This window comes from Cydia amplana, chromosome 8, assembly GCF_948474715.1.
Source record: "Cydia amplana chromosome 8, ilCydAmpl1.1, whole genome shotgun sequence".
Classification (NCBI taxonomy): domain Eukaryota; kingdom Metazoa; phylum Arthropoda; class Insecta; order Lepidoptera; family Tortricidae; genus Cydia; species Cydia amplana.
Genome location: NC_086076.1, coordinates 5,183,037 through 5,209,404, shown reverse-complemented (window position 1 = coordinate 5,209,404; position 26,368 = coordinate 5,183,037). Strand labels below are relative to the sequence as shown.

General features: G+C 37.3%; 2 protein-coding genes across 5 annotated transcripts in view; one reads left to right on the top strand and one right to left on the bottom strand.

The window, feature by feature from the left end:
• LOC134650320 (proteasome-associated protein ECM29 homolog) overlaps positions 1-26,368 on the top strand; it is a 295,370-nt gene that overhangs the window by 206,246 nt on the left and 62,756 nt on the right. The gene's annotated exons all lie outside the window — the stretch shown is intronic.
• The window catches only part of LOC134650208 (uncharacterized), a 58,594-nt gene continuing 47,728 nt past the window's right edge, over positions 15,503-26,368 (bottom strand). The window contains exons 5-11 of one of the 4 annotated variants that reach the window (XM_063505147.1): positions 25,183-25,299; positions 22,711-22,959; positions 21,724-21,828; positions 19,113-19,337; positions 18,592-18,751; positions 18,001-18,137; positions 15,503-16,445 (exon numbers count right to left, since the gene is read on the bottom strand). In XM_063505147.1, the coding sequence (XP_063361217.1) occupies positions 16,308-16,445; positions 18,001-18,137; positions 18,592-18,751; positions 19,113-19,337; positions 21,724-21,828; positions 22,711-22,959; positions 25,183-25,299 (1,131 nt within the window). In that variant the 3' untranslated portion in view covers positions 15,503-16,307. Of the gene's footprint in view, positions 16,446-17,983; positions 18,138-18,591; positions 18,752-19,112; positions 19,338-21,723; positions 21,829-22,710; positions 22,960-25,182; positions 25,300-26,368 lie in introns of all 4 variants that reach the window. The other 3 variants (XM_063505149.1, XM_063505148.1, XM_063505150.1) reach the window with 3 other exon arrangements.

Below are 26,368 nucleotides of genomic sequence, written 5' to 3'. Positions count from 1 at the left end.
TTGCTGATCGCTCCTCCTGACGGATCGACCACACTCGCTCTAGGACTGGCTCGAAGGACCACTTTGTTGAAACAGGTTGCTACGTTACCAAACCATTTCTTTACATATTTGACAGTTTCCTATATCTGGGGGCACGGCTAAGCCGTACTGTTTGACCAAGATGTTGGCTTTATACAGTTTTTTTTCCACGTCTCCCGATTTGGTGTTTCCTCCGGCCAGTTGTTCAGGAAGTTGTCCAGGTCGTCCCGCCATCTCCGTTTGGGTCTGCCCCGTCCACGTCCCTCTACCGGCATCCACTTACTTGGTGGCTAAGCTAGCCCACCTTCATACAGTTAGAGCTTATAAAGTTAGGACTTACTGAGTAAAAGTCTTGGTACCTACTATGGGATCGGATACCTCTTTAGTGTAAAAACTTTATGCGCCTAGTCTTGGCAACACTTTACATGAAATGTTTTTGGTGGGATACATTCTACGTTGAACCAATGTTACCTAGTTTGCGATTGTATCAGCGCCATCTTTCATGAAATTTGGTTATCAAACTATGTTTAGTTTGATAACCAAAACCTGGTTTGTACTGTTGTATCTTAGTACCTATGTAAATCGCTCTACTTGTTCACCTGCCTCACCGTTGATGTATACCGGAACTGCATAGAACCAATAAATTGTTTCATTTGTGTTGTGTCGTGATTAAATCAAATTAATCATACTGCAGATGAGTAGGTAAACTCTCGACTTGACGGGAATGGGCGGATGAGAATTCCAATGGCTGATTGCGATATCCGTATCCCTTTTCTGCGATGATTATTAATGCATTGTTATGAAGTTGTGTTGTTCCCACTGTGATTTTTAGGGTTCCGTAGCCAAATGGCAAAAAACGGAACCCTTATGGATTCGTCATGTCTGTCTGTCTGTCTGTCTGTCTGTCCGTCTGTCCGTCTGTCTGTCCGTCCGTATGTCACAGCAACTTTTTTCCGAAACTATAAGAACTATACTGCTGAAACTTGGTAAGTAGATGTATTCTGTGAACCGCATTAAGATTTTCATACAAAAATAGAAAAAAAAAACAATGCATTTTGGGGGTTCCCCATACTTAGAACTGAAACTCCAAAAACATTTTTTCATCAAGCCCATACGTGTGGGGATCTATGGATAGGTCTTCACAAATGATATTGAGGTTTCTTATATATTTTTTTTCTAAACTGAATAGTTTGCGCGAGAGACACTTCCAGAGTGGTAAAATGTGTCCCCCCCCCCCTGTAACTTCTAAAATAAGAGAATTATAAAACTAAAAAAAATATATGATGTACATTAACAAACAAACAAACTTCCACCGAAAATTGGTTTGAACGAGATCTAGTTAGTAGTTTTTTTTTTAATACGTCATAAATCCCCTAAATACGGAACCCTTCATGGGCGAGTCCGACTCGCACTTGGCCGCTTTTTGTGTTTTTAGATTGTTATCATTATTTGTTTTAAAACAACAAATTGCAATCCAGATAATAATGCAATGAAGTTGTTGATGTGAGAGCTACTTTGTGACCTATACAGAAGCACATATCTGTCTCCAAATTACACTTCCATATTTTTTCCTTTCCCGTTTCATAGATAGGTAATATTATTTGTTCCTTAATAAGTAAATGGAACCTTTCATACTTAAATTAAAAGAGTTTTCCTTCTTAAGCTATTTATATGATTAAATTCAGCGAATCAAAAATGTACCTATATGATTAACATTTCTAGCTACCTATATGTTATGTTGAAATGGAAAGAAAACGTAATATATACCAAATACAAAAAAAGAATATTTCAAGTATTTCCATTGCAAATAATTTGTCTCTGAAGATTAACGAGAGCAATTCCAATTTGCTCGAAGGCCTAGATGTTTCGGGAGTGCTTTAATGCGGAGAGCAAAAAGGTCGGAGCTTGGATTTACTGCCAAACCATAAATTAGTCTTTTAAATGAAGATATAATATGTATATAGTTGGTTAAACCAATTTGTCAGTAAATGGGCTTTTTCGAAAATAGATATCGAAAACCCGATTCTTTCAAATCTGGACATTCTTGGGCTCATTCTACTCAGAATCGACAGCACTCTCCATCCTACCATTAAAAAAAGATGTCCCAAAATGTCCATTCCATTACGTCACGTTTTTAGTATGAGAAAATTTTTCACTTGTATGTAACGTGACGTAGTGGAATGTACAATTTTCTTACAAAATTTTGGGACAATTTTTTTTATCATCAGGATTGAATATGCTAGTGATTCTGAGTTGAAAGAACCCAAAAACACCAGGATCTGGGAAAATCGGGTTTTCAATATTTATTTTAGAAAACGCCCAAATAAGAACAAAAAAAAACTATACTTACTCATCCTTTTCTTTTGGGTGCTAGTACTAGTGTAAGACAAAGATAGTATGATTCTTCCTGTCTATGTTTGAAATGAGATAGTCCTTTGATAAACTGTATATGTATCATCTTCTTCTTCTTCTTGTTAGGGGCTATATAAGGCTCCAAAGCCTATGTATCACTGCGACCATCGCTGATCTATTGTGATCGCCACCTACTACAACTCTCGATCCAAACCTGCAACTTCAAACAGCTGCAGGATCTTTTTGATCTCGAGAGACTTTACCTCCTCTGGGCGCAATATGTGTCCGCCCAGGATTAAGTCACGAGTACGCATTAGGCAAGGGCACTCTGTGAGGATGTGCAAGGGCGTCTCCTCTGCCTCCATACAGAGTCCGCACCGCCCCATGTCACGTTTCCCCATGGTGTGCATGTGCTTATTATGTATCATCTACACATTTCTAGATACCGTAAAATGGGGTGAGTAGGTGCAAAACTGACATTCAAACCTCGATAACATTTTATTTTACATATGCAAACTGAATGGTGTATATAATAAGTGTTCCGGACGTTTGTATTTTAGTTTTTATTTTATTTTGGGTAGTTCCATTTCATAACTTTGACGATAAACAGGAAATCCCACCTCACCCCGTAGTCCCTCGTATTTGGGGTGAGTTGGGTATACATACAAAGGTGATTTAAGAAGATTGTTGGATCGATTTTTTATTATTATGAGTATTACTATAGCTCCATTTTAAATTGGAATACATTATTTTTGTAGCAGTAGCCTTAAAAATCCATCTCACCCCCCTTTCATCGCTTCTCTCCCCATTCATAACCCAACTCTCCCCGCGAACCCTACTCACCCCATTTTACGGTATGCGAAGTAGAGTGTGCTGCATAAAGCAGCTTCTCCACAAGTCGTTTTCTTTTCCAAAAGTAGATACCTATTTAAATTGTACTACTTACATATGAATTACTGTGACATCGCCCGCGTAACCTATGCAGGAGTACTAGTTCAGTAAAGTAACTAAAGTCACCACATTATAAGTATTATAACATTAGTCAAATAAATTCTTTTCTCAAGTCAAATTTGAGTCTCAAATACGTACTGAAAAAATGTATCCGCCTGTAAGTTGCAGTTCAAAAATGTCAATACGCCTTAGACACAGTGACAGCGTGACTGAAGTGCACAACTGTTTTCATCGCTGTACCTAATGTTTACGAACCGGCGTTTCGGTGAAAAATCTCGTTCTTTATTTTCACGTCGCTATTTTAGGGTCCTGCGCACAAAAAAAAGGATCAAAATTTTTAAAACAATAAGCGCCAACCGCATGCCAAGCCGCATGTATCATCATGAAAATGAAAAAAATGTTATAAAATAAGCTTCTTGACCAAATTTGCTGTCTGAGTCTGATACAAGCTTTCATTACTAGGTAGGTACTTTTCTTTTACTCATCATATCACTTTTACAACTCATCGAGACGATTCTATTCTTGTCGCTGTATTTTAACAAGGAGGCTACGTATGCCCAATTTCAACTCAATCGACGAAATACATAGACATACATACATACGAACATTGCAAGTTAAATAAAAGCTAGTATTATACGGATCCCTCTGAGCGCGAGTCCGGCTAACTCTTTCCCGGTTTTTGTTATTTTCACGTTATTTTACGCTTTTAGTCTCGCAGCAGGCACGCATGGCGCGTTCCGGGAAAAAGATAGTCAACACTTTATTGTTTCAGTATGCGGGCTTGGAAACTATAGACATTATTTGCGTTTCATGCGGGTATAGGATAAGCGATGCGTTTGTATTTGGGTTTTCAAAACATGCAAAATATTATAGGATATCTCTTATTCTATTAAACGAGAAAAAATATTAACATATTTCTCGTAAACGGCTCATATTAAATTAAGTTAATATACAAATAGTAGTGTACGACGCACCCCGCACACTGTGCACCCACTACTACGTACTCGTTACGTGAAATCGCTTCGTATAGATAGGGTATTGTGGCTGATATTTCTGGTTTGCCTACCTACTTTTTTTGCGGTGACTGCCTATTTATGAAGAATTACACCGGAACTCAAAGAAAAGTCTGTAATTGTTAATGATGATGAATTGTTTTTTTTTTAATAACTTTAATTTTTAGCGACCCGCCCATATTTTATCAAATGATACTAGCAAAGGAAAAAATATTAACATATTTCTCGTAAACGACTCATATTAAGCTAATAATATACGAATAGTACTTAGTGTACGATGCACGATTGCACCCCGTACACTGTGTACCCACTACTACGTACTCGTAACGTGAAATCGCTTCGTATAGTGTATTGTGGCTGATATTTCTGGTTTGCCTACCTACTTTTTTTGCCGTGACTGCCTATTTATGAAGAATTACACCGGAACACAAAGAAAAGTTTGAAATTGTTATAGAGATTTTTTTAATAATTTTAATTTTTTGCGACCCGCCCATATTTTATCAAATCATACTAGCAAAGTTAAAATGAAATGGCGGAGTGCTGCGCCCGATAATAAATCTGTCAGGCGTAATAATGACGAATGAATTTTAGCAGATAGTGGGCGGATGTTTCATTAACGAACGGCGTTGACATTAACGCTTTTCATTATTAAAGAAGTTTATTTTTGTGTTCTTTCATATATTTCGCACAATATTATTATGATCGGAGTTATAAAGAGTCTTGTGCCGCATAAATATACCATTTGTTTCCCAATCTGTTTAATACTCGTCAAATAAGTATACTTACGTGGGTCCTACGTTCGCATCGATACAGTAAACTGCAGAAATAGTTGAACTCCCCTACATAGAAATTTGTATGCAGCTGACTGTAGGGTCGACTACAAAGAGATGTATCCACTTTTTCACCTTATTACAAGGCAGTAAGGTGAAAAAGTGGATACATCTCTTTGTAGTCGACTGTACAATAGCACTGCAAACTAAGCAGGATTAGGTCGATATAGATAAATAAATAAATATTATAGGGACATTCTTATACAAATTGACTAAGCCCCACGGTAAGCTCTAGAAGGCTTGTGTTGTGGGTACTCAGACAACGATATATATAATATATAAATACTTAAATACATAGAAAACAACCATGACTCAGGAACAAATATCTGTATCATCATACAAATAAATGCCCTTACCAGGATTCGAACCCGGGAGCATCGGCTTCATAGACAGGGTCACTACCCACTAGGCCAGACCGGTCGTCAAAATATGTAAATATTTATCGATTAAATATTTGTTGATATGTAAATATTTATTTTAAATTGTAGTAAATAACACATAAGTTAGCATATACCTAAGACAGAACAATGATTTAAACATTTTAAAGTGCCAGAGATCCATCTCATGAATACATTAAATATGTAAATACAAACTAAAACATATAACATATATGGTTAGTGCGTCGTTTCTGTATGTTTGCTCGGAATTACCGGAACACGACACCCTTAAATTACGGTGGCAAGTGTATTAATAATTAATAATATGCTAATTTGTGTTAAATTTAGTACTCGCAAACCAAGGGGCTATAAATACTCTTGTCAAACTGCCAATAAATTCAAAATCAAATTGCTTGAATTTCGTAGGCAAAATCATGCTGTCTTCTACAGATAAATAGTCTAAGTACAGACGTGAGAGAGACAGTATGAAGCTTCGATAAACTACGTTTCGATCTCTTGTATCCTATGTGTGTAAAACGGAAACGTCACAAAAGATGGAGGTGTGTATCCTCTTAGGCTGTTTTGTTGATAAGAGTTATCATGTCTGTTGGCAGACAGTACGGACGGAACGTAGTGACGGGCCGGTATATCATCGAGATTAACCGAGCGTTCTATTCCCTCTGCGGCGGCAATGATGAAACTACGGTGTTTAGAAAAACAACGACAAAGGAACTCCGGGATTTAATAAGTGAAGTAAAGTATTTTTAAATACATAAATTAAATTGCCTATGTATTCACAAAAATACTTATGAAATAGGAGAAACTATCCTCTAATTATTTCAGAACGAAATATTAAACAAAACGTATGTGCGCTCTCTACGTGCCCTTACTTATGTAGAAGAATTATACTTCATATACAAATGGGTAAACATTTGCCGGCAATGGGAAATAATTAAACAGGATGACATTCGCACAATGATGGAAGTGCCTTTCGTTTATATCAGTAATGCGGGAAAATATTTCAAGTTAACCACCAGAGTTAATTTGAAACATTTTCCTTGATTGAATCATAGGTATGATTATATATTATCTTTGTAAACGATCAAGCCTTAAATAAATTTAAAATAAATTAAATTAAATTTAATATTTTTACAGGTCTAAAAGCAAAAAAAAAAAGCGGCCAAGTGCGAGTCGGATCGCCCATGAAGGGTTCCGTATTTAGGGGATTTATGACGTATTAAAAAAAAAAACAACTTACTAGATCTCGTTCAAACCAATTTTCGGTGGAAGTTTGCATGGTAATGTACATCATATAATTTTTTTTTGTTTTATCATTCTCTTATTTTAGAAGTTACAGGGGGGGGGGACACATTTGACCACTTTGGAAGTGTCTCTCGCGCAAACTATTCAGTTTAGAAAAAAATTATATTAGAAACCTCAATATCATTTTTGAAGACCTATCCATAGATACCCAACACGTATGGGTTTGATGAAAAAAAAATTTTGAGTTTCAGTTCTAAGTATGGGGAACCCCCAAATTTATTGTTTTTTTTTCTATTTTTGTGTGCAAATCTTAATGCGGTTCACAGAATACACCTACTTACCAAGTTTCAACAGTATAGTTCTTATAGTTTCGGAGAAAAGTGGCTGTGACATACGGACGGACAGACGGACAGACAGACAGACATGACGAATCCATAAGGGTTCCGTTTTTTGCCATTTGGCTACGGAACCCTAAAAAACTTGAAATTGTACACGCAGCATATTCCTGTGGGTATCTTTTATTAGCAGCTAGACTGTTACGTTATTTTACTTCATATCTCTACTTAAATTTATGGAAGTAAAGCGTTAATACCATCCAGAATTATTACAAAGCCTGCGGAAATGTAACGTCTAACCTTATCAGTGCATCTCAAAACGATATCACATTGCTTACCATATCAACTTCAATTTTCCCTATCTACTAATTAAAACAACGTTTACATCATAAATATCTTCAAGACAGTTGCGGAGTTGTGCTTCGTGATTGAACTATTCGGGCAACATGTAGGTCAAGTTTGTGGGACCGAAGGCTGGGGACGCTTAGTTTGGTCCCTTGTGGCGTAAGAAACCTTCGTGACAAGTCTGTCGTCGTAGTCTGAACAGTTTATAAATCTATATCGGAGTATTTACACATAAATAACAGTACCTATAAGCATCTCTCTGCCAGCCTTTCTTTGGTACCTTTGGTAGAAGTTCTTTTTATTCCACTTTTTAGTACTTGATTTGCATAGCTTAAACCGTTGAAGGTAGAAAAAGTTCCTACTAAGAACTTTTCTTTTTGAAATATAATGTATAAACGGCCGTTCGAGCTTTATTTGACACAAAACAGAAGGAGAATGTTATGTGGATACCATGTTGCTATCATATCGATAGGTATCTTATGTGATTGATAAGATTGTAAATGCGATGTCACAGTAGTCGAAGTGATAAAATATGCCATATTATTTGCCTCATGGTCTGCGTCTTGTAAAATTTTACAGACCGGCTGTTTTTACAGGGATACCATATAGGGATGGCAGCTATACTTAGACCATGCCGCCTTCTATTACTTTCACCAGTCAACTATTTGGCTCGGCATAATAAACGGACTGGTTTTAGTCGGCTCGGCTGGTCATTGAATGTGTATGCACCGTTTTGCGGACGCGAAATGGAGGATTTATGAACACTTTTGCTTTATGTTGTTATGCAAGAGCCGACTTTAGTATCGCACAGCTAATTCGAATTTAAATAATAACAATAACTGTATTATACCAGTGAGTTCACATAATTACCAAAATGTATGTAAAACAAGTTTTTACAAGTGTTTTAAGGATTTTATTGTTGCAATTATATATTATAGTTTATGAATGCATGAAAAAGGGACAATAAATTTAGCTATCTCGGTGAATTGCATGGTACCTAAACAATTCGTAGGTTCAACATTGTCATTTAACAATATCATATCATCCAATTTAGTGTAACACTAAATTGGATGCTACATACACGAAATTAATTATGAATGCAAACACGAACACGAATGGAACTGATGAATCCACACAATTCACAAGTTGGCGGGTCGCGTAATGAAATTAGGGAACCTCGTTTTTACTGGGTTCTGTAATAAAAACTGATGCAGCAATCCTGTCTTATTTCCAGCATTAATTTTGCGTCGGTGTCAGTTCAATCATGTTTCTCGTAAAATCTGACGAGTTTTTTCTTATAGAACTCTTACTAACCCTTATGACTTGGAAAGAAGGTTTATAATTCATTGTAATTTCGCCTCATTATTATTACAGGATTTGAACGCGTAAATGCGATAAGGCGGATAATTTCACTGCATTGCGATGAATTTTTTTATGTGCGACATAAAGATGTGATTATGAAATTTAGGGCGCGATCTCAGTTGGCACAGCTTAGGGGCATGGCACACTGCGTCCAATTCGCACGTCGCTCCGACGTGTGAGCGGGATATGTGAATCGGCCGCAGTGTGCCATGCCCCTTAGGAGTACATTATAATGGATATAGGACATATTCAGGAATGTCCGTAATTTAAGTTTCGTAGCAGTTATAGCCAACTTTATATAATGATTTTATATTATGTTTGACAAGTATTGCTTCCATAAATCATTTGTTGGAGTTTTATGCCCTATGGGATATTTTGAAGAAGAAATTGTAGGGAAAGTAAAAAATTAGGAAAGTAAAATAAAAATAAGCGCTATGGGACTTATTTTTAAATATGATGTGTGCACCAATTTTTACGCTTGACTGTAATATGAAATATAGAAATTGGATATACATACGTAATTATCTGATGTAGGTGAGTATGTATATTGAACAATTTTAAGAGGAAAAGTGTGTACAGTAGAAATTTGCAAACACGATAATGCGGTCACCGCCCCCGGCTTAGCTTATTCATAATTATTGGCTAAACCGAGCTTTCAGCAAGTTCTGAGCGCCAACTCCTCAAGTTCGCTAAAGTTTCACACTTCTCTCATACCTAAACCGTATAAACACCCCTTATTAGTAGTTATTAGACAAAAACAGTTGTACCTAAAACAAATATAATATACAGGGTGGCGCATTTAGATCGGTCAGTATGGGAAAATCTGAAACTATAAGACATACGACGATCTCTTCTTAGGAACCATGTCATCGATTTTAGTAACAAGAAAAACTGCATTCATACATTTAAATTTTTTTTATGTAAAATGTATTGAAAAAAATGGTGGCCATTTCGAAAACATCCTAAAATAAATTAAAGGATATGAAAACAATGCATTTTATTCATTTCAGACATCATGTTTCATAGTAACATTTACTGCTTAAGACCTACACAATCGATATCTAAATAGAAATAATTTTAGATATTTTTTTTTTCAAAACGTCCGGGTTCGATTCCCGAGCTGAGTACACATTTTTTTTAAATGTATGAATGCAGTTTTTCTTGTTACTAAAATCGATGACATGGTTCCTAAGAAGAGATCGTCGTATGTCTTATAGTTTCAGATTTTCCCATACTGACCGATCTGAATGCGCCACCCTGTATAGGGTAGTTTATGTTAATTTTGTAAGTTGAATAGCACTGTCATTGTGAAATTTTGTAACGTCTGTCCACATTCTGTCCACTTACTTCATTCGACTTTTAAGTCGTACATTCAAAGATTTTTAATGTCGAGTGAATGTGATCGACGACCGGCGACTGACATCCCTGATTACTGATGTGCCCAAGGAAACTTTCCAAAATTGCGAAATGTTTCGGAAATTTAACGTAGGAAAAGCTCGGAAAATTTATTACATTTTTGTATGAGAATTGAAACTTTCCAATTTTAAATTTAAATTTCCCATATTTCCTAGTGAAAGTTTCATGAAATTTCCGAGAATCTATAGAATTTTATGGAAATTTTCCGCAACTTGCACATCTGTATCCCTGATTGTGAAAAATCGTAGACTATATTATGTTCTCCGGAATTCAAAAGTAGAGGGTAAGGTAAACCGGGACGACTGCGGCTAAATGAATATAAAAAGGAACTTGCCATCTTTTAGAATTAAAAAATAACTTATCTTTAATAAAGGCAGTCGTAGACGGTAGTAATGTAAGATTTCTTCAGTCAGGTAGCCTAAATTCGTCCTTGTTAAAAAGAGATTGCTTATTTACCCCATGGATGAAATAAACACGGTTGACCTTACCTAGTGAAGGTGGCTTTGAAACCAAGATTATTAACCATCATTTACGTATGTAATTCATTTTATGAAAATTTAAGATCTTTGCGTAGCCAATACTTCCTACGCTGCGTCTGCGAACAACTCGCGAACGCGAAGCGAAGCGGCGCGGCGGGCCCACGGTGTTAGCGTTCGCAACAAAATCGCCCACGTAGGACACTTCTATAGGCATCAAAGGATTGATTCACCCCGCGCCGCATCGCTTCGCGTTTGAGTGTTGTTCGTCTACGCAGTACGCTGCGTTAGCGATACATACCTATACATTATTCTGATATTCATCCACGACAAAGTTCTAAGTGCATTATTAATAACAAGTAAACAACAAAATCTCCGGTAATTCCATCTGGCTCTAGGCTGCTGAGCGTCTAAAATAAATTGCTGGCTCTTTCAAAACTTCCCGAGCACTTTGCTTCTTATAATTAATGGTCGTACTTTGCAGCAGGAGCGGTTCCGTATGCAAGATGTTACCTATTTATTTTGTGTCAAATGCTATCATTCGACACAATGTAATATATATGGAACTTGGTGAAGAAGTTCCTGTTTGCCAATGTTTGACAGGTCAAGGATCTGTCTATCTCTAACGCATAGCATATTCTCTCTAGGGTAATGTTTGTGAATCATACGCGTTACCAAGCCTACTCGGGGCACCGTTTCGCCCTGAAAGTGATTTATAACCACATTTGGCTCGATTCTACTCAAAAGAACACGAGATCCTAATAAGCCCGATGAAGTGAATGATGACTGGAATTCTCTACTGAATACTCTTATAAAAAGCGACATTGAAAGCTTTTGAAAAAAAAAATCTCTATTCGATTTGTTAACAAAATTTAAGACCGTATTTGGCAATGGACAAAAAATTAACACGTTTCCAATAATTATGAAACTGCAGTACCGTGACGTCAAACCCTAGTTAATGTCACCCAATGTTCTGAGTTCAATAGCGGCCACGAAACGAGAGTGAACCATCACGTTCGCCATACGTGCTAACCACTTTATGTGGTAAACGTGTGAAGGTGCTTATCACATTAATATAAAGTTCATAATTGCTTGATTCATGTCACTCGAGCTTGGCGCGTTCGTACGTGCTTAGTGGAAGTAAATCTAGTTATGGACTGGAAGCATAGATGGTAGTATTTCTATAGATGTGGCCTACCGCGTGCCCCCGTAAGGGATAGACATAGATGACGTCACAAACCCGGGGATACCATATAGGTAAAAATTACCCCAATATTATCAAATATTGGGGTAATTTTAATCACGTTCGCGATTTGTTCGCCTACGTAAGACGCAGCGATAAATAAAATATCAATGGGCCAATTTTCTTTTTTTTTTTAATTTATTTAGGTTTTATTTTAAGTGTTTTTATTAGTTTATTTTCTTTGTCTGTGATTACGAATAAACTCCCTTTAGAAAACAAACAGCCTTTTACAAATAAGTCTTACAAAAATGACTAAAAATAGACCTAAAGTTTCATACGTTACTAAGTTGACTATTACAATGAAAAGTAAATAGGTTACTTAATTATAAATTACCCGTAGGTATAGTTGTGAGTACAACACGCAAATAAAGTAAGAAAACAATGCAAAATATTTACTTGAAACAATTCAATTACTAGTAAACAAAATATGCCGAACTTTGTTCTTGGAAACGGACAAACTATGAACAAAAATGTCTATATCATTAAGCGATTCATTATACATATTACAAGTACCTACGCCTAAAGAAAGAATTTTTAGCATACTGTGTGCCACAGGAAGAAATAGAAAAGGTAGGTTTTCGTAATATGCTTTGAGCATATCCGGCAGTTTTGCGTCGGTGCCCAGTTTCTCCTTCCGGTTGCTAAAATCCATTTAGCACGCGTGCCTGCATCTTGTGGAAATCTGGAGGTAATAAACGAAATATTCATTTTGTAATCTGTCACTCTTATTGCAAAATTAAGAATTAGTGCCTGCAGCATATCATAGAATTAGATTCTCTGAGTCGTGGCAAAACCCTCTATAACGTTAGAAAGAATCCGTAATGCTTAAATAAATATAATTTACATTCTAATTTAAACACAGTTCAATTTTATTGTTCGTATATGTCCAGTTCTACAGCAAAATTATTTATAAAAATGTTATTAAAATACAAAATACCCGAATTTTGGGGTAATGATATGCATCGCGGGCTGGTATCCCTCGAATAATAGCTATGCGACTAAATTGAATACACGTTATTAAAAGGGTGACGGCTTACTGTCAATATGCGTACGTAATTTGGTCGGTTAATTTATCAGGAAATATTTATAGGTTAATTTTTTTACCCGAGTTATTATTTACTGTAAATGCTTTTTCTACTCAGATTTTAATTTATATAGATTGTAGGATGCTGTTACTAAGCATGATAATGTGACCGAAGTATAAAATACTGTATTTACCTGTGAAATGTTACGTTGTCCTGTTTTTGCCGGCAGTCACTTGTACAGCGCAAAACTGAGCAATTCACCATATTTGTTGAATTGTTAAGTGGTACTACATGCACACGAAACACTGATTTCAATATTTTTTTCCTGATAATCTTTGCACTGTTCATATGTTTCACACCAATTTGACGTTTACGCATTGTTTGTATCCCACCATAAACTACGGTGGGGAATAAAAAAATATGAGACTCTGACAAAGACAAACAATAATAGAGCTTTCTCTGCTACTGCTAGTGAAAGATACATAAGACTATCCCGTTCTGTCAGTTATCCCCACCACTCATGCCATGCCCTCGACTGGAAGGAACTCAGTAGCACAGAGCAGCTGAGTAAGCAGTATATTGTCATTACTTATTTATAGTAAATAGGACCTACCACTTAATAACTGACATAGTTTGTCTTCTAATTTTAGTTTGGAAAAGGAAGGAAAGGTACACCATACCAATCATAACCTGTGTAACGGATTGCCGTATTTTTACGCAAGAAATTCCATGTTCAAACTTATTTAATGATTTTCAAATCTTCCTTTAGTAATGGTTATGTGTGGCGAGACAAAAGTGTAATTTTAGATTTTACTTACCTACTGAGCACAATACAAATACAAACCAGTTTCATCGCACCGCGAACTTTCAACCACAGCAACTCCTCACGACCAGTGTCTTTAACAGGAACAGAAACTTTACCTGTAGGTCTGTCGCTTTACTGCAGGTTTTTAGTTACTCACTATAAACACAATTATACCAACGACACTATAAGCAGATCGTTTATAATTATAAATGTAATAGAAACTTCATCACGATGAATTGAAATTACAAAATACTTATGTCAAGATCTAGTTTTTCATTTCCCTTTGACATTGTGCAACTTTTCAGAGACGATCTTTCATTTATCATATTATTTGTTTGATGTTAAAATACTGTATTTGTTATATTTAACTGTGTAGAGTGCTGTTTCGAACGTGGGCCAATTAAGCACATAATCGAATTATTTTCCGAAAGCTTTTGGAACAGTTTTAATTAATATATGATTAAAATTGTACTCAACGGAAGCACTGAAATTATAATGTTAGTGTTATCATAATGAGATATTCAAAAGCGCCCCTTAGGGTGGGAATATTACCTAATTACATGGATAAACTTTATGGAAGGCGCCAGCTTAGGTTTAACCTGTTTGTCCTATGAAATATGAATAGTGTTAAATTCGTTTTTTTAATATTATGGCCTGGATACTAGCCCTTTGAGCCACTCACTCTCGCTCGAGAGACTTCGACTTACAATTAGTGCGTTGTTGTTGCTCTACCTTGTACCTTGTATGTATGTATTTGTATAACATAACGAAAATAAATCAGGTCTATTTTGACAAATGAAACCAATATAAGTAGGCCAAAAAATCAAAACACAAACCATCTTTAGTCAATTCATTTAATTTTGTCCTTTTATACTCTCATTTTAATAATTACGTGAAGACCACGATTTTATAATATTCTCTTAATTTGGCATTTTATTTTAGACACAGGTCCTTACATTATACACCATTGCGACACATTTAACACAGGTACATTAAACTATAGAAAAAATTGTATAATGAATACGAAAATGTAAACAGGACGATTTATGTCTCTTCATTACTATGTACACTGGATTTTTAATTTCTATTCAGTTAAATTATATTTCACTCTACTGAACTTCATATTTCAAGCCTTGCTGTTTCGGACTAGGTTGACCTGTGTAAGATCGTCACCAAATAATTGTACCTATGTTATAGATTCAATTAAATTTCTTCACAGTACTTTTTGTATAAAATAACGGTTGACTGAGAAAAAATACAACCTAGACAAGATATAATACTTACTTACCTATATGCATAAAATCAAAACTCATATGTAACTTAATTCTAAGAGTGATACACTTATCGAGTCATATAGTTGATATTTAAAACTAAGATAGTATACTTACATAAGTTCATAGGAATACATAGAAACAGGACAGTTAACAGAAAAATAAAATTAGTCAGTCTTTATGCATAAAAATTACATGAGTAGATAAATGTTAACAATCAACAGAGTTTTAGTGATAATCTGATAATTTCATATTATTAACAGGAAAAAACACACGAATAAAAATATGGAAACTGATAATAGTTAACGGATAGATTAACTGTTTAAGATTATACATTGTGGAAATAGTGCGTTTTAGTATTTACAAAACAACAATTTTATTTAAAACAATGTGATAGTAATTTTCATAAATATATTTCTTTATTTTATACTACACTCCCTATCTAATTGGTGTCTTGAGAACATATTGCTTACATAATAGGAGATTGCATTTTTACTAACAAAAATATAATCTTTATTTAGACTATGACCGATTCCAGTCAGTAATATTTCTAGTGCATATGATTGAGATGTATGCTATGTCCTCATGTTTAGAATTTGAGCTTCCCATAAAATGTTACAAGTGTATAATATTTAAAATACCTACATACGTTTATAATACAATAAGATCTCTATAAACTTTGTCTAAGTGCTTAATTTTTAGAATTAGAACACACATTAATCGATTACACCATAAACATTCATAATTTTAAAGAACTAGATTTACTCTGTACTTTAAATATACTTAGTCCGAATAAATATAATAAAATTAGATTGATTCTGATAGGATAGCCTCAGAATAATTCTTATTCCATTATACAACCTTATAACAAGTTTAATTCCAGGTTCAGGTTCACTTATTAATAGCCAATTAGTCCCGTAATAGTTTTTGCCTTAATCAAAGAATTTTGCACTTTTTTCTCCATTATTGAAGTTGCAAGTCTCTGGTAGAATACCGTTTTAATTTACCATTTATATGTAAACCAGAAACTACTTCGTACATAAATGTTTCGCTAATTTACTAACTATATACACATAATTCGTTGATGTTTCACGTATATTTACATAGATATTTGGACACGGACGATAGTAAATGCAGCGCGGATATGTGTGGCGGCCGCGGCGCGGGCGCTGGCTTACGAGGACGCGGCATGGTGCAGAACGGCCGCGTGGAAGGCCGAGGCCGCTTAGATCGCGGGCAGCAGGGGGCTCGGGGAGCGCGGGGGCCGGCGCACGCCGCTCCACGGCTCCCCCATCATATCCTCGTCTCCCTGCACACGCGCACTCGACATACTCTCAGCGTCACACTCCTCAACTTCCCAACTCTGAGATCGAGATTTTGAGATCATTTAACTTAGAGTAGGGTAGCTACAGGATGTCTAATAGGAACGCCACTATCACAGAAGAATTGAAGCTCACAGTCGGATCAATCCGAGAGTTATCGGTCTTGGAACTGCTTGGCAACTATACCATTCTTCTTTTTTCGTTAGGTATCCCTCGGATTGAGTCAATAGTTCCGAAAGTCTCCATGCAGTTTTTTTACCATAATTATAAAAAGTTATTGGTCAGATAAGCTTCTTTAACAGGTACAGCTAACATAAAAATGAGGCGATTAGTTCATCACTAAGACAATAAATTATAAATAAGTTTGTGTTGATGTGATATCGATTGTTTCGATGTCATTTGTATTAATGACATATTCGCCTTAAGATTTAGTATACAAGTATCAAGTTTTTATCCCCTGGAAAAAAAGCCTAAGGAACCAAAAACACCGCGGATCTTCCGTGTCTAACTCGCGAGGGAACTACGGGAGGAATCCCATTCATATTGTGCGCTATTGTGCTATTCAAACCTACCTAAGATGTTCAAGTTGCGGAAAGTTTCCATAAATTCTATAAATTCTCGGACTTTCACTAGGAAATATGGGAAATTTAAATTTAAAATTGGAAAGTTTCAATTCTCATACAAATATGTAAGAAATTTTCCGAATTTTTCTTACGTTAAATTTCCGAAACATTTCGCAATTTTGGAAAGTTTCCTTAGGCACATCAGTATTCAAACCTATTAGGTAGATGTACTTTAAGACATATAATAGAAACCTTTGCATTTTCACGATGATTATAGCTTATTTTAATAAACAGTTGAGAATGGGTAGGCTAAGTACGATTTCTATTATTATAGTTCGTTTTTTTTAGCATTAGAAAGAACTTGAAAGAAGGTAAGCGATTTTGACATGTCTTTTAATTGAAAAACACTTTTTAAAAATCAATAACTATTACTTATGAAAGCAGAAGACTATAAAAGATCGTATTAGATTCATAATTGGTACATAATTACCGTAACTTATTTTTAAAATGTGTTTTTCAATTAAAAGACACATCAAGATTGTTTACCTTATTTCTAATGCTAAAAAAAAACGAACTATAGGTATGGCTGACGGGCTCCGACAAAAGACAATCAACTGATGGCTAACCGGGAACCGGGCTCGGAAATGACTGGGTCACGATCCCTCGGAATGAAATCGTAAAACTAACACATCGCTACAAAACCGCTGTAATAGAGCTTCCGAGGATGCTAGGACCAAGCGAAAGCATCATTCTACTGATGTATGTCTCCCTGAAAAACTTATTTCATGTTGGCAACTTCAAACCAAACCCGGCAATTGGTTTGAGGGCTTTGATTTTAAACGCTGCATATTTTATATTTAACACAATGCATGTTTATCCAATGATATGGACAATAAGCGGATTAATCCTAGGTAGTAGACATATGAGACAATGGCGCACACTAATGGGATTCCGCCTAAGGGTTCGTGCGGGGCAGTGCGAGTGAGTAAACCACGTATTACGGTGTCAACACTTACATATAAGAAGTAATTACCATCATCGTGTGAGGCGCGGGGACCGAGTGCGCGGGCGCCGGGGGCGCGGGGGGCGTCATGGGTGGGGGCGGTGCGGGGGGAGGCTCGGGCGATGCTGCGGCTGGGGAGAACGAGGCTGGTGCCAGTGGTGATTGAGCTGTAAGACAAAAAAAAAGGTTCGATAATTGGTTCTTTAAAAATATTCTAAGTACAAATGTTCGGAAAACCTTGAGCCTACTGGCCTAAATCATCAAAAATATGTAGGTACAATAACAGTATGCATTTTATTTGTAGCAGAGAATGTGCTGGTACTATGATTGGTGCCTTCCTCATCAAACTGACTCTGTCTTCTCAATATCACAGCGCTATTTTCAATTCCAGAACTCTTCAGCCTCAAAGCCTCATTAATTAGGTATATATTGTTCCAAATTTTATTGACATCACGTTCAAGTGCACGAGTTGCAGTCGCCGCGAGCACTCGAGCCTGAAGAAGGACCCCCGAAGGGCCCGAAACATGTCGCCAATAGCGACTGAAAATTCAAGTGAGTGAAACCGTTGTCGTCTAAACAGATCACGTTCAAGCCTAGAAGAGCTTTAAAACTATAAATTACCAGCAGCTGTAAGTGCCAGAACAAACTGGCTCCAATGCACACAGCACCCGCAGCACAGTTGCAGGGCCGCTCGACGGAGCGCGCGGTGCAGGGCCATGAACAGCAGAGGGTTCACCGCGGCGTGCACGTACGAGATGTGCAGCGAGATTTGGAAGTACATCTGGAGAAATACAAACTTATTAACCTAGCTAGATGAGAGTGGCTACGCTGACGGAAAACCATCCATGTGGAGGCTGTGGATATATTATTTTATTATTAAACATGAACCTGATGATACACCTCTGATAATTATTATGTCATTTTATTTATTACATGTTACATGATTACATGTTTTACTTAATTTCTTCTCAATCGGTAACTTTTACTACCAACATCAATGTAACTTAGCATCGGTACTTGTGACGTGCGGTCACATTTTTGGTCCTTCGAACCAGTGACCTGCACCTAGGAGGTTTTAAAATGGATGTTGATTCTGGAAACGCAATGACTAGATATAATGAGAATGGGTAATTTATAGGTACCTCATACGCTATATGCGACGTCAGCGCCGGGTGGTGCAGCAGCGTCACGATGAACAGCGGCCCCCAGAACAGCACGTACGCGGCGGTGATGACGACAAACATGCGCACGCGGCGCACCCCCTCCCTCTCCACTCGCGCCAGGTACCCGCGCAGGCGACGCCCGCCGCCCAGCGGCAGATTCGAGCTTTGCATGCGCTGGCCGTCCGCTAACGCTCCGTCTACAGTCTACGAAAAATACTTCTTTTAGTACCCAGTCGAATTACATAATGAATTGTTTAACTTTGTTTTTTTTTTAGTTTTCTTTTAAAGCGGAATAGCTACTCTGTTTAAATTTTATTTAAGGCAAATATTTAAAAAGGTAAAGGGTGTGTAGGAAAAAAGTTAAAAAAGATGTGATAAGGTAAGGTAATGTGTTACTTTTTTAAGTTAGAAGAGGTTAAATAAAGCGGATACTGTAAAATTTAATTTAAGTTTTATTTAAGATTGGATAATTTAAATTCAAAAACTTTATTTAAGTTCTAGTGCTCCAGCCGCGTGAGTGTTCGATCACACTTTAGGTATTAAGCTCAAATATACTTCTTGAAATACAAGCAAAATGAAAAAGTTCATCACCTCGGGCGAGGTTTGAGCGCCCGAACTCACGTCATTTCGGAATAATGCCCGTTCTGAAACATCTGACCTTCGAAGGTTATCCGAACACATCGAATTTTTCGTAAGCAGACGGTTCTGCTTGGTATAAAACCGAGAAATGTTTCAAGTTTAGCTAACATATATTTTATGAATGTTTTTTTTTATTTAATGAATAAACTACTTGAAATATTTAGGGGCTATGCCATTAGGGTTAGGTCTCCAGGAGAACAAAACGGTAGTGTCCGACCGAAGGTTCGGTTTCGGTTTCGGTTTCGGCCAGTTTCGGCCAAAAAATCATGTTTCGGCTGTAGTTTCGGTTTCGGCCAAAAAACGGCCGAACCTTTCGGCCGGGCCGAAACTTACGAAATGGTACTTCGGACAAAGACCAAAAGTTGGGGAATAAGTAGGACAACAATATTAATACCTACATATACTGATTCATGTATATTAGGTACAGACATTAATTGGTTTATTATAAAACACAATTCCACTAATGAGGGCGTCACTGGACGGTTGACGCAGTCTTAAGAGGCTGTCAATACCTATAAGTGAATGAGATAGCACTGTCGCATGTTACTGGGCCCTGGGCAAGATAATAATAAGAAAACTAGCCTCACTTTTTACCTCAATTTACCATTGGTTTGTGTTCCACATGTCCTCTACTTCAGCTTAGCCTTTGGCCTCGCTGCGCCATGCTCGGCCTGCGGTCTCGCTTTTGAATACAATGGACATTGGTTGGAGTCTGTGCTCAACTACTTATCCTTAAGCCTTAAGCACGGCTTTGACTTCGCATGAAAGTTCGCCTCAATGGGGCACTTCGGACTTTTCGGCCCAGGTGAAGATCGGTACCCGGCCTTGCGATATTGTTAACAAAAAATTTCGCGCTCGCTGCGCTCGCGTTTTTGGTTGACCCTGTGTCTTCATGTTAGCTTGACTGGTGAATGAATAGAGTTAGACCAACAAAATTCTGCAATGATTTTGATAGCATACGCAGTGCAACTAGTGCAAATGTTCTTTATACGTCATAATTTCATAGAAGTTTTGACGTTTAAAATAACACTTGCACTGCGTGTGTTATCAACTTATCAAAATCGTTACAGAATTATCTTGGTCTAACTCTAGTAATTTTCATAAAAAACTGCTTAAGTAACATCAATTTCAAGGACATTGGGTGTTGACAGCCCCATAATATGTGTGTAAAAGCGGCTTTATGACATTTTTTCAACGATTTTAACAAGTCTACAAAAGTTTCGGTTTCGGTTTCGGTTTCGGCCGAAACTAGAGCCAAAGCCGAACATTCGGTTTCGGTTTCGGTTTCGGCAAAAAAACATGTTTCGGTCGGACACTACAAAACGGGTGTAGTAATAGTATAGGTTTTAAAAGATTGCTGAATGGTATTTTCTAATTAAAATATTCACGCGGCTAGACGTTAATATACAATTTCTACAGTGCAGCCAACAGTCTACGGTAGCAGCTAAAGGTTAATGGGATAGTGTGCGCATGCGACAAGAAGGCTTCCAGACAATCCGCAAGACCCTCACGAGAACTCAAGAGACAAATCATCACCCATATTGATATTTCACAATTTATGTATGTCCTTACTTCATAATATACATGGCAACGTGACGCTATCTACTATAATTTCCATATATTTACCTACTTAATTTTGATAAATCTGTTGATATTGTATTACAATGACAAAATGGACCAAGTCGTGCAATAAAAGCGCTATTTGTGTTTTTTGTTTTAGGAGGGTTGCCGATTAAACTCCGAAATAATATATATAGTCTCTAGTACGAGTATATCTATAAGAAAACCAAGAAGGTTTTCTTATAGATATACTCAAGAGCTTTTTGCAGGTATAAACATTTGTGGCACTTCAAAACGTGCACCAGAAAACCAACAACCAAGTTTCTTTCTATTGTCTCGCAAAGTGATCGTGAGAATCTTACGTTGATGGAGCATAGTTGTTAGTACTTACCCTCGGTCCGACGCTGTTAGGCAGCGAGTCCATGCGCCTGTTGTCTCCAGCCATGCTGACAAGCGTGGTCACTAGACCAGCTACTCGAACTGCCTCTACGTTAGCCTGCATGCGATAACATTTAAATTATCCCCCCTGTGTGAAGATCCGGTAGAAGTTACAGGCATATTTAACGTCTGTTATTTTTAACAGGCTTAATTTATATTTACTATTTGCTTAGATGCTTTAAAATTGTACCTCTGGATATACTATATTGATCAATTTCAACAAACATCAAGATAAAGCGAGCTTATACCCGTAAGATTTGATACATTTAGACTCATATCGGTAGTCTGGATTCGTTGATTAAGTGTTGTATGTGGATGGAAAACTTCGGCATACAAGTTGTCAAAAAAGTGCATCTACAATTTTATCTTCAAATAACAGACGAGCCCATAAACTTCCGACGCCGTATCCCGCACAGCTCCTAAAACTTTACTAGGCAAATTCCTCTTGACCACCCGATTTTGCATCCATTTAGTATAAGCTGACTCGTGAGAATTTAAATCTTATTTGTGGTGCGAGGCGTATTGGCAAAGTACCAAAAACTCCTAACTCCAGCGTTGGTGTTTGTCGTCTATCGCATGATGGAAGAGGTAAGTTTAGTTGCAAAACAATTTAAACCATGTTGATGTCTCCTATGACTGATAGTGCATTTTATACACGATACATTCTGCGTTAGTATTTCCAAATAACTATATTACGATTACACCATTTTGTGTCACTGAAACAAAAACTATCACTAATTCATTAAAAGCTGTGAATGACATTATGATCAACAAGTGATATGGTCAAATGATCATGGAGAAGTCTACATCGACAATGATAATGACCATGATAACGCAAATGAAACATACTAAGCGACTATCCTGCTAATATAGTAGCACTTCTCCATGCCATTGTGTCCGTCGTTCAAGTATCTTCAAACCTAAATTAGTATCATCAAACCTTAGTGAGGTCTCTGTGCAGTTTCTTGAGATGGAATAGCGTGAGGCCTACGCATACGGCGTTGACACCGATCCAGAGGGCGTTAAGGACGTAGTGTCTGAAAGGCCCACGGACTAGAGGGCAAGAGGGCGCCGGTCCGTAGGATCCGTAGTGCCCGGCGCTGGCTGCTAGCGCGCCTGACAGAAACGTCGGGCCGAGGTTGATCGTGATGGACGCGAACCAGATCATGAATGTGCCGAAGAGGACGCACTAAAACAAATGAAGAAAAAAATAGTGAGAATTAAGGTGTTTTTTAATTTCCGACGGCATCAGCAGGCAACGACGGCACGTTCCGCCGCATTCCAAATTTAATTTAAATTTCCTGAATGCCACTGAATCCCAGGCAACTTTTTTCACACTTTAAATTAAATAGTGCATGTGCATACAAACTTTGAGCTTTAGTTCAATTCAGGATGTGGTGTAACGTGCAGTTGCTGCTTGCGATTGGTAATATAATGACATTTTTATATCTGTAAAGAGCTCTTCTGCTCTACTGTGCTTTATGTTAAATACAAAGAGAAGTCAACATTTATTTATTTTAAGGCTATCTAAATTTACTTTTTTAGTAAATGTTATTATTGCGGTCTCAATGGCACTTGTATTGTTTGTCCACAAAGTAAACGAACAACAAAACAAATTCAATTACAAAGAAGGTTTTAAAAATTACGAATTGTAGCAACGTTTTTTTGTTGACTGTTATTATTTTTAATGTGCTAAGCCGCAAGGGAATCACAGTGAAAACACGAAGTATTTGTTGGGTAGGTACCTAATATTTTATATTCGTAAATGTAGGATGTTTTTTAACTACTAATTTCATGGCAGCTGCATTTATTTTACGAGTATATAGGTCACAATATTATGTCGTGTAAAGCATAATATATTATGTAAAGTCGTGTCAGTTAGTGTCATTTTAAACTTATGTAGAATTTTTATCCCTAAGTATATTTTTTACTCTACTTAGACCTGTATTTCTGTTTCAGCATTGTCGATTATTTCGAAAACAGTGCCTGACATTTGACCAAATTTTCCAAAATAAGCCTTAAAATGCTTCAAAAAATTGTACATGTTACATCTCAACGATGCTTTTGCCTTTTGATCCGTGTTATGCTCTGTGCTTTTATGAAACGGTCGTACGTTTAAATTCGCTCATTATGAAGCTTAATGGCTCATCTCGTAGCTGATCATTACTCGAGGGTGTCCATTAGGGTGGGCTGGGGAAAATCTCTTGCTTCTTCTTATTCTATGAGGTTATGAGGAGGAATATTGATAGAAACTGGCCAAGTGCGAGTCATACTCGCGCACGGAGGGTTCCGCACCATCAACAAAAAATAGAGCAAAAAAATCGTGTTTGTTGTATGGGAGCCTCCCTTAAATTAGTATTTGTTGTTATAGCGGCAACAGAGATACATCATTTGTGAAAATTTCAACTGTCTAGCTATCGCGGTTCATGAGATACAGCCTGGTGACAGACGGACGGACGGACGGACGGACGGACGGACGGACGGACGGACGGACGGACGGACGGACAGCGGAGTCTTAGTAATAGGGTCCCGTTTTTAACCCTTTGGGTACGGAACCCTAAAAATGCACATTGAGATGAAACACAGTAGGTACCCCTTGTACCCCGTACATAACCAAGTTACATAACTAGTAATGTGAAAGGACAAATAATTCCTATTCCAGAACTGGGTTTTGTAAAAGGAATTTTTATTTCCTGGTACAAAACTTAGGTCACGTGCCGGTAATGTAAAAGGAAAGAAAATTCCCACTACAGTACCCGGTTTGGAGTAGGAACTTTAATTGCCTCGCACATAACCAACAACTACAATATGTTAATAGGAATGGGATTTCCTGACGCATAATTTCATTTCGATACTTATAACCTAAAACGCGAAAAATGTATTTAGATGATAGCTGTCAAATATTGGTTGTAAGAAAAACTGTACTGTAGTATATGTATGTTCTATTGGTCAGTTACTTAAACATATTTTAGTAATTATCCTGACTTGTGCGTCAGGAAATCCCATTCCTATTAACATTGCCAATTATATTGTAGTTGTTGGTTATGTGCGAGGCAACTAAAGTTCCTACTCCAAAACTGGGTACTGTAATAGGAATTTTCTTTTCTTTTACATTACCGGTACGTGACCTAAGTTTTGTACCAGGAAATAAAAATTCCTTTTACAAAACCCAGTTCTGGAATAGGAATTATTTGTCCTTTCACATTACTAGTTATGTAACTTGGTTATGTACGGAGTACAAGGGGTAGATTCCGGTTGATTTATAAAAACTGCTTAGGTCAAATAATCAATAAATTACATAATGTCACTCGCTTTCTGTCCGCTTTCGCGAATGGATCTCCTACACAATTCCATTTGAGCTTAATGTTTAGCACCTAATGTGTTTTATATTAAGTTCTTAATATAATTGTACCTGCGGGCTGTCCATTAGCAGGGGTGCAGATAAATCGGCTTGTTCTTCTTCGTTTTCAGGAAATATTGGGCTGTCGTTCAACACCGTAGTCAGCATATTCACCGTTGATACCGTTACCTGAAACAAAGGACATGTAACTAAAAAGGCTCATTTAGACGGCGCGCGAACTCGTATGACGATTTTAGTTACATTGCGGACCATTGAGATTACATCATTTCAGCCGACCGATCAAATGACGCAATGTAATGATACTCTAAATGAGACCGCGTTTATGAACCGTCTGACGAAAGGAAAAAGCCAGAAAAAATATTTTTATATGTTAAATCTTTTGAATCTGTACCATATTTGAAATTTCCGAATAATCCTCTGGGACGTACGGTCACAGTCTTTAAGTGTTGATCCATTTAGGGTTCAAGCTAATTTGGTTTCAATACTAACGGTATGATGTGTCCAATGTAAAATGAACCCTAAATGACTCAATAATTAAAGTCCATGACTATACGTAGCAGTCACCTACGAGTATATATGTCGTAGTCAGATCGTATAATCCGCCGTATTACATTACGGCTAGCCGTTTTACAAAACAGGGGCGTTTTGAAATGCGGCGGTTCGACGATTAGCCGGATTGTCATTGCGATACGTTCTTCAATAAGGCGGCCTACGTTTAGCCGCATCGTATCTACTATTTAGATTGTAGAGTGACCAGTTCTTTCGGTCGCCTACGTAACCGGAGTTTGACAATGTTTGCAATTTAATTTATTTTTACCATGGTCCCACCGCACTACATGTGTTTCTTTTCCAAAACTTTTCCTTCACAACTTAAATAGACGGAGCCCCGCAAGCGGGGCTCCTATTTCTGGGCGGTTTGCCCTTCGGGCATCTGAAGCTACCTAACGAACCTAACCTACTTACCTACCTACGCTTTTTTCCCCAAAGTGTAATGTTTTCACGGACGTCTCGCTAAATCAATAGGTAGGTAGGTTAGGTTCGTTAGGTAGCTTGAGATGCCCGAAGGGCAAACCGCTCAGAAATAGGAGCCCCGCGAAGCGGGATGGACACCCCAGCGTTTTTCATAGTTTGTTGTTATGTCAGGCAGCGCCACGAGTGTTAAAAATGGGAACTAAAACTGTCAAAGCGGCGGCTAATCACTCGCTGTATTACATTACGGCTAGCCGTGTGGAAGAAC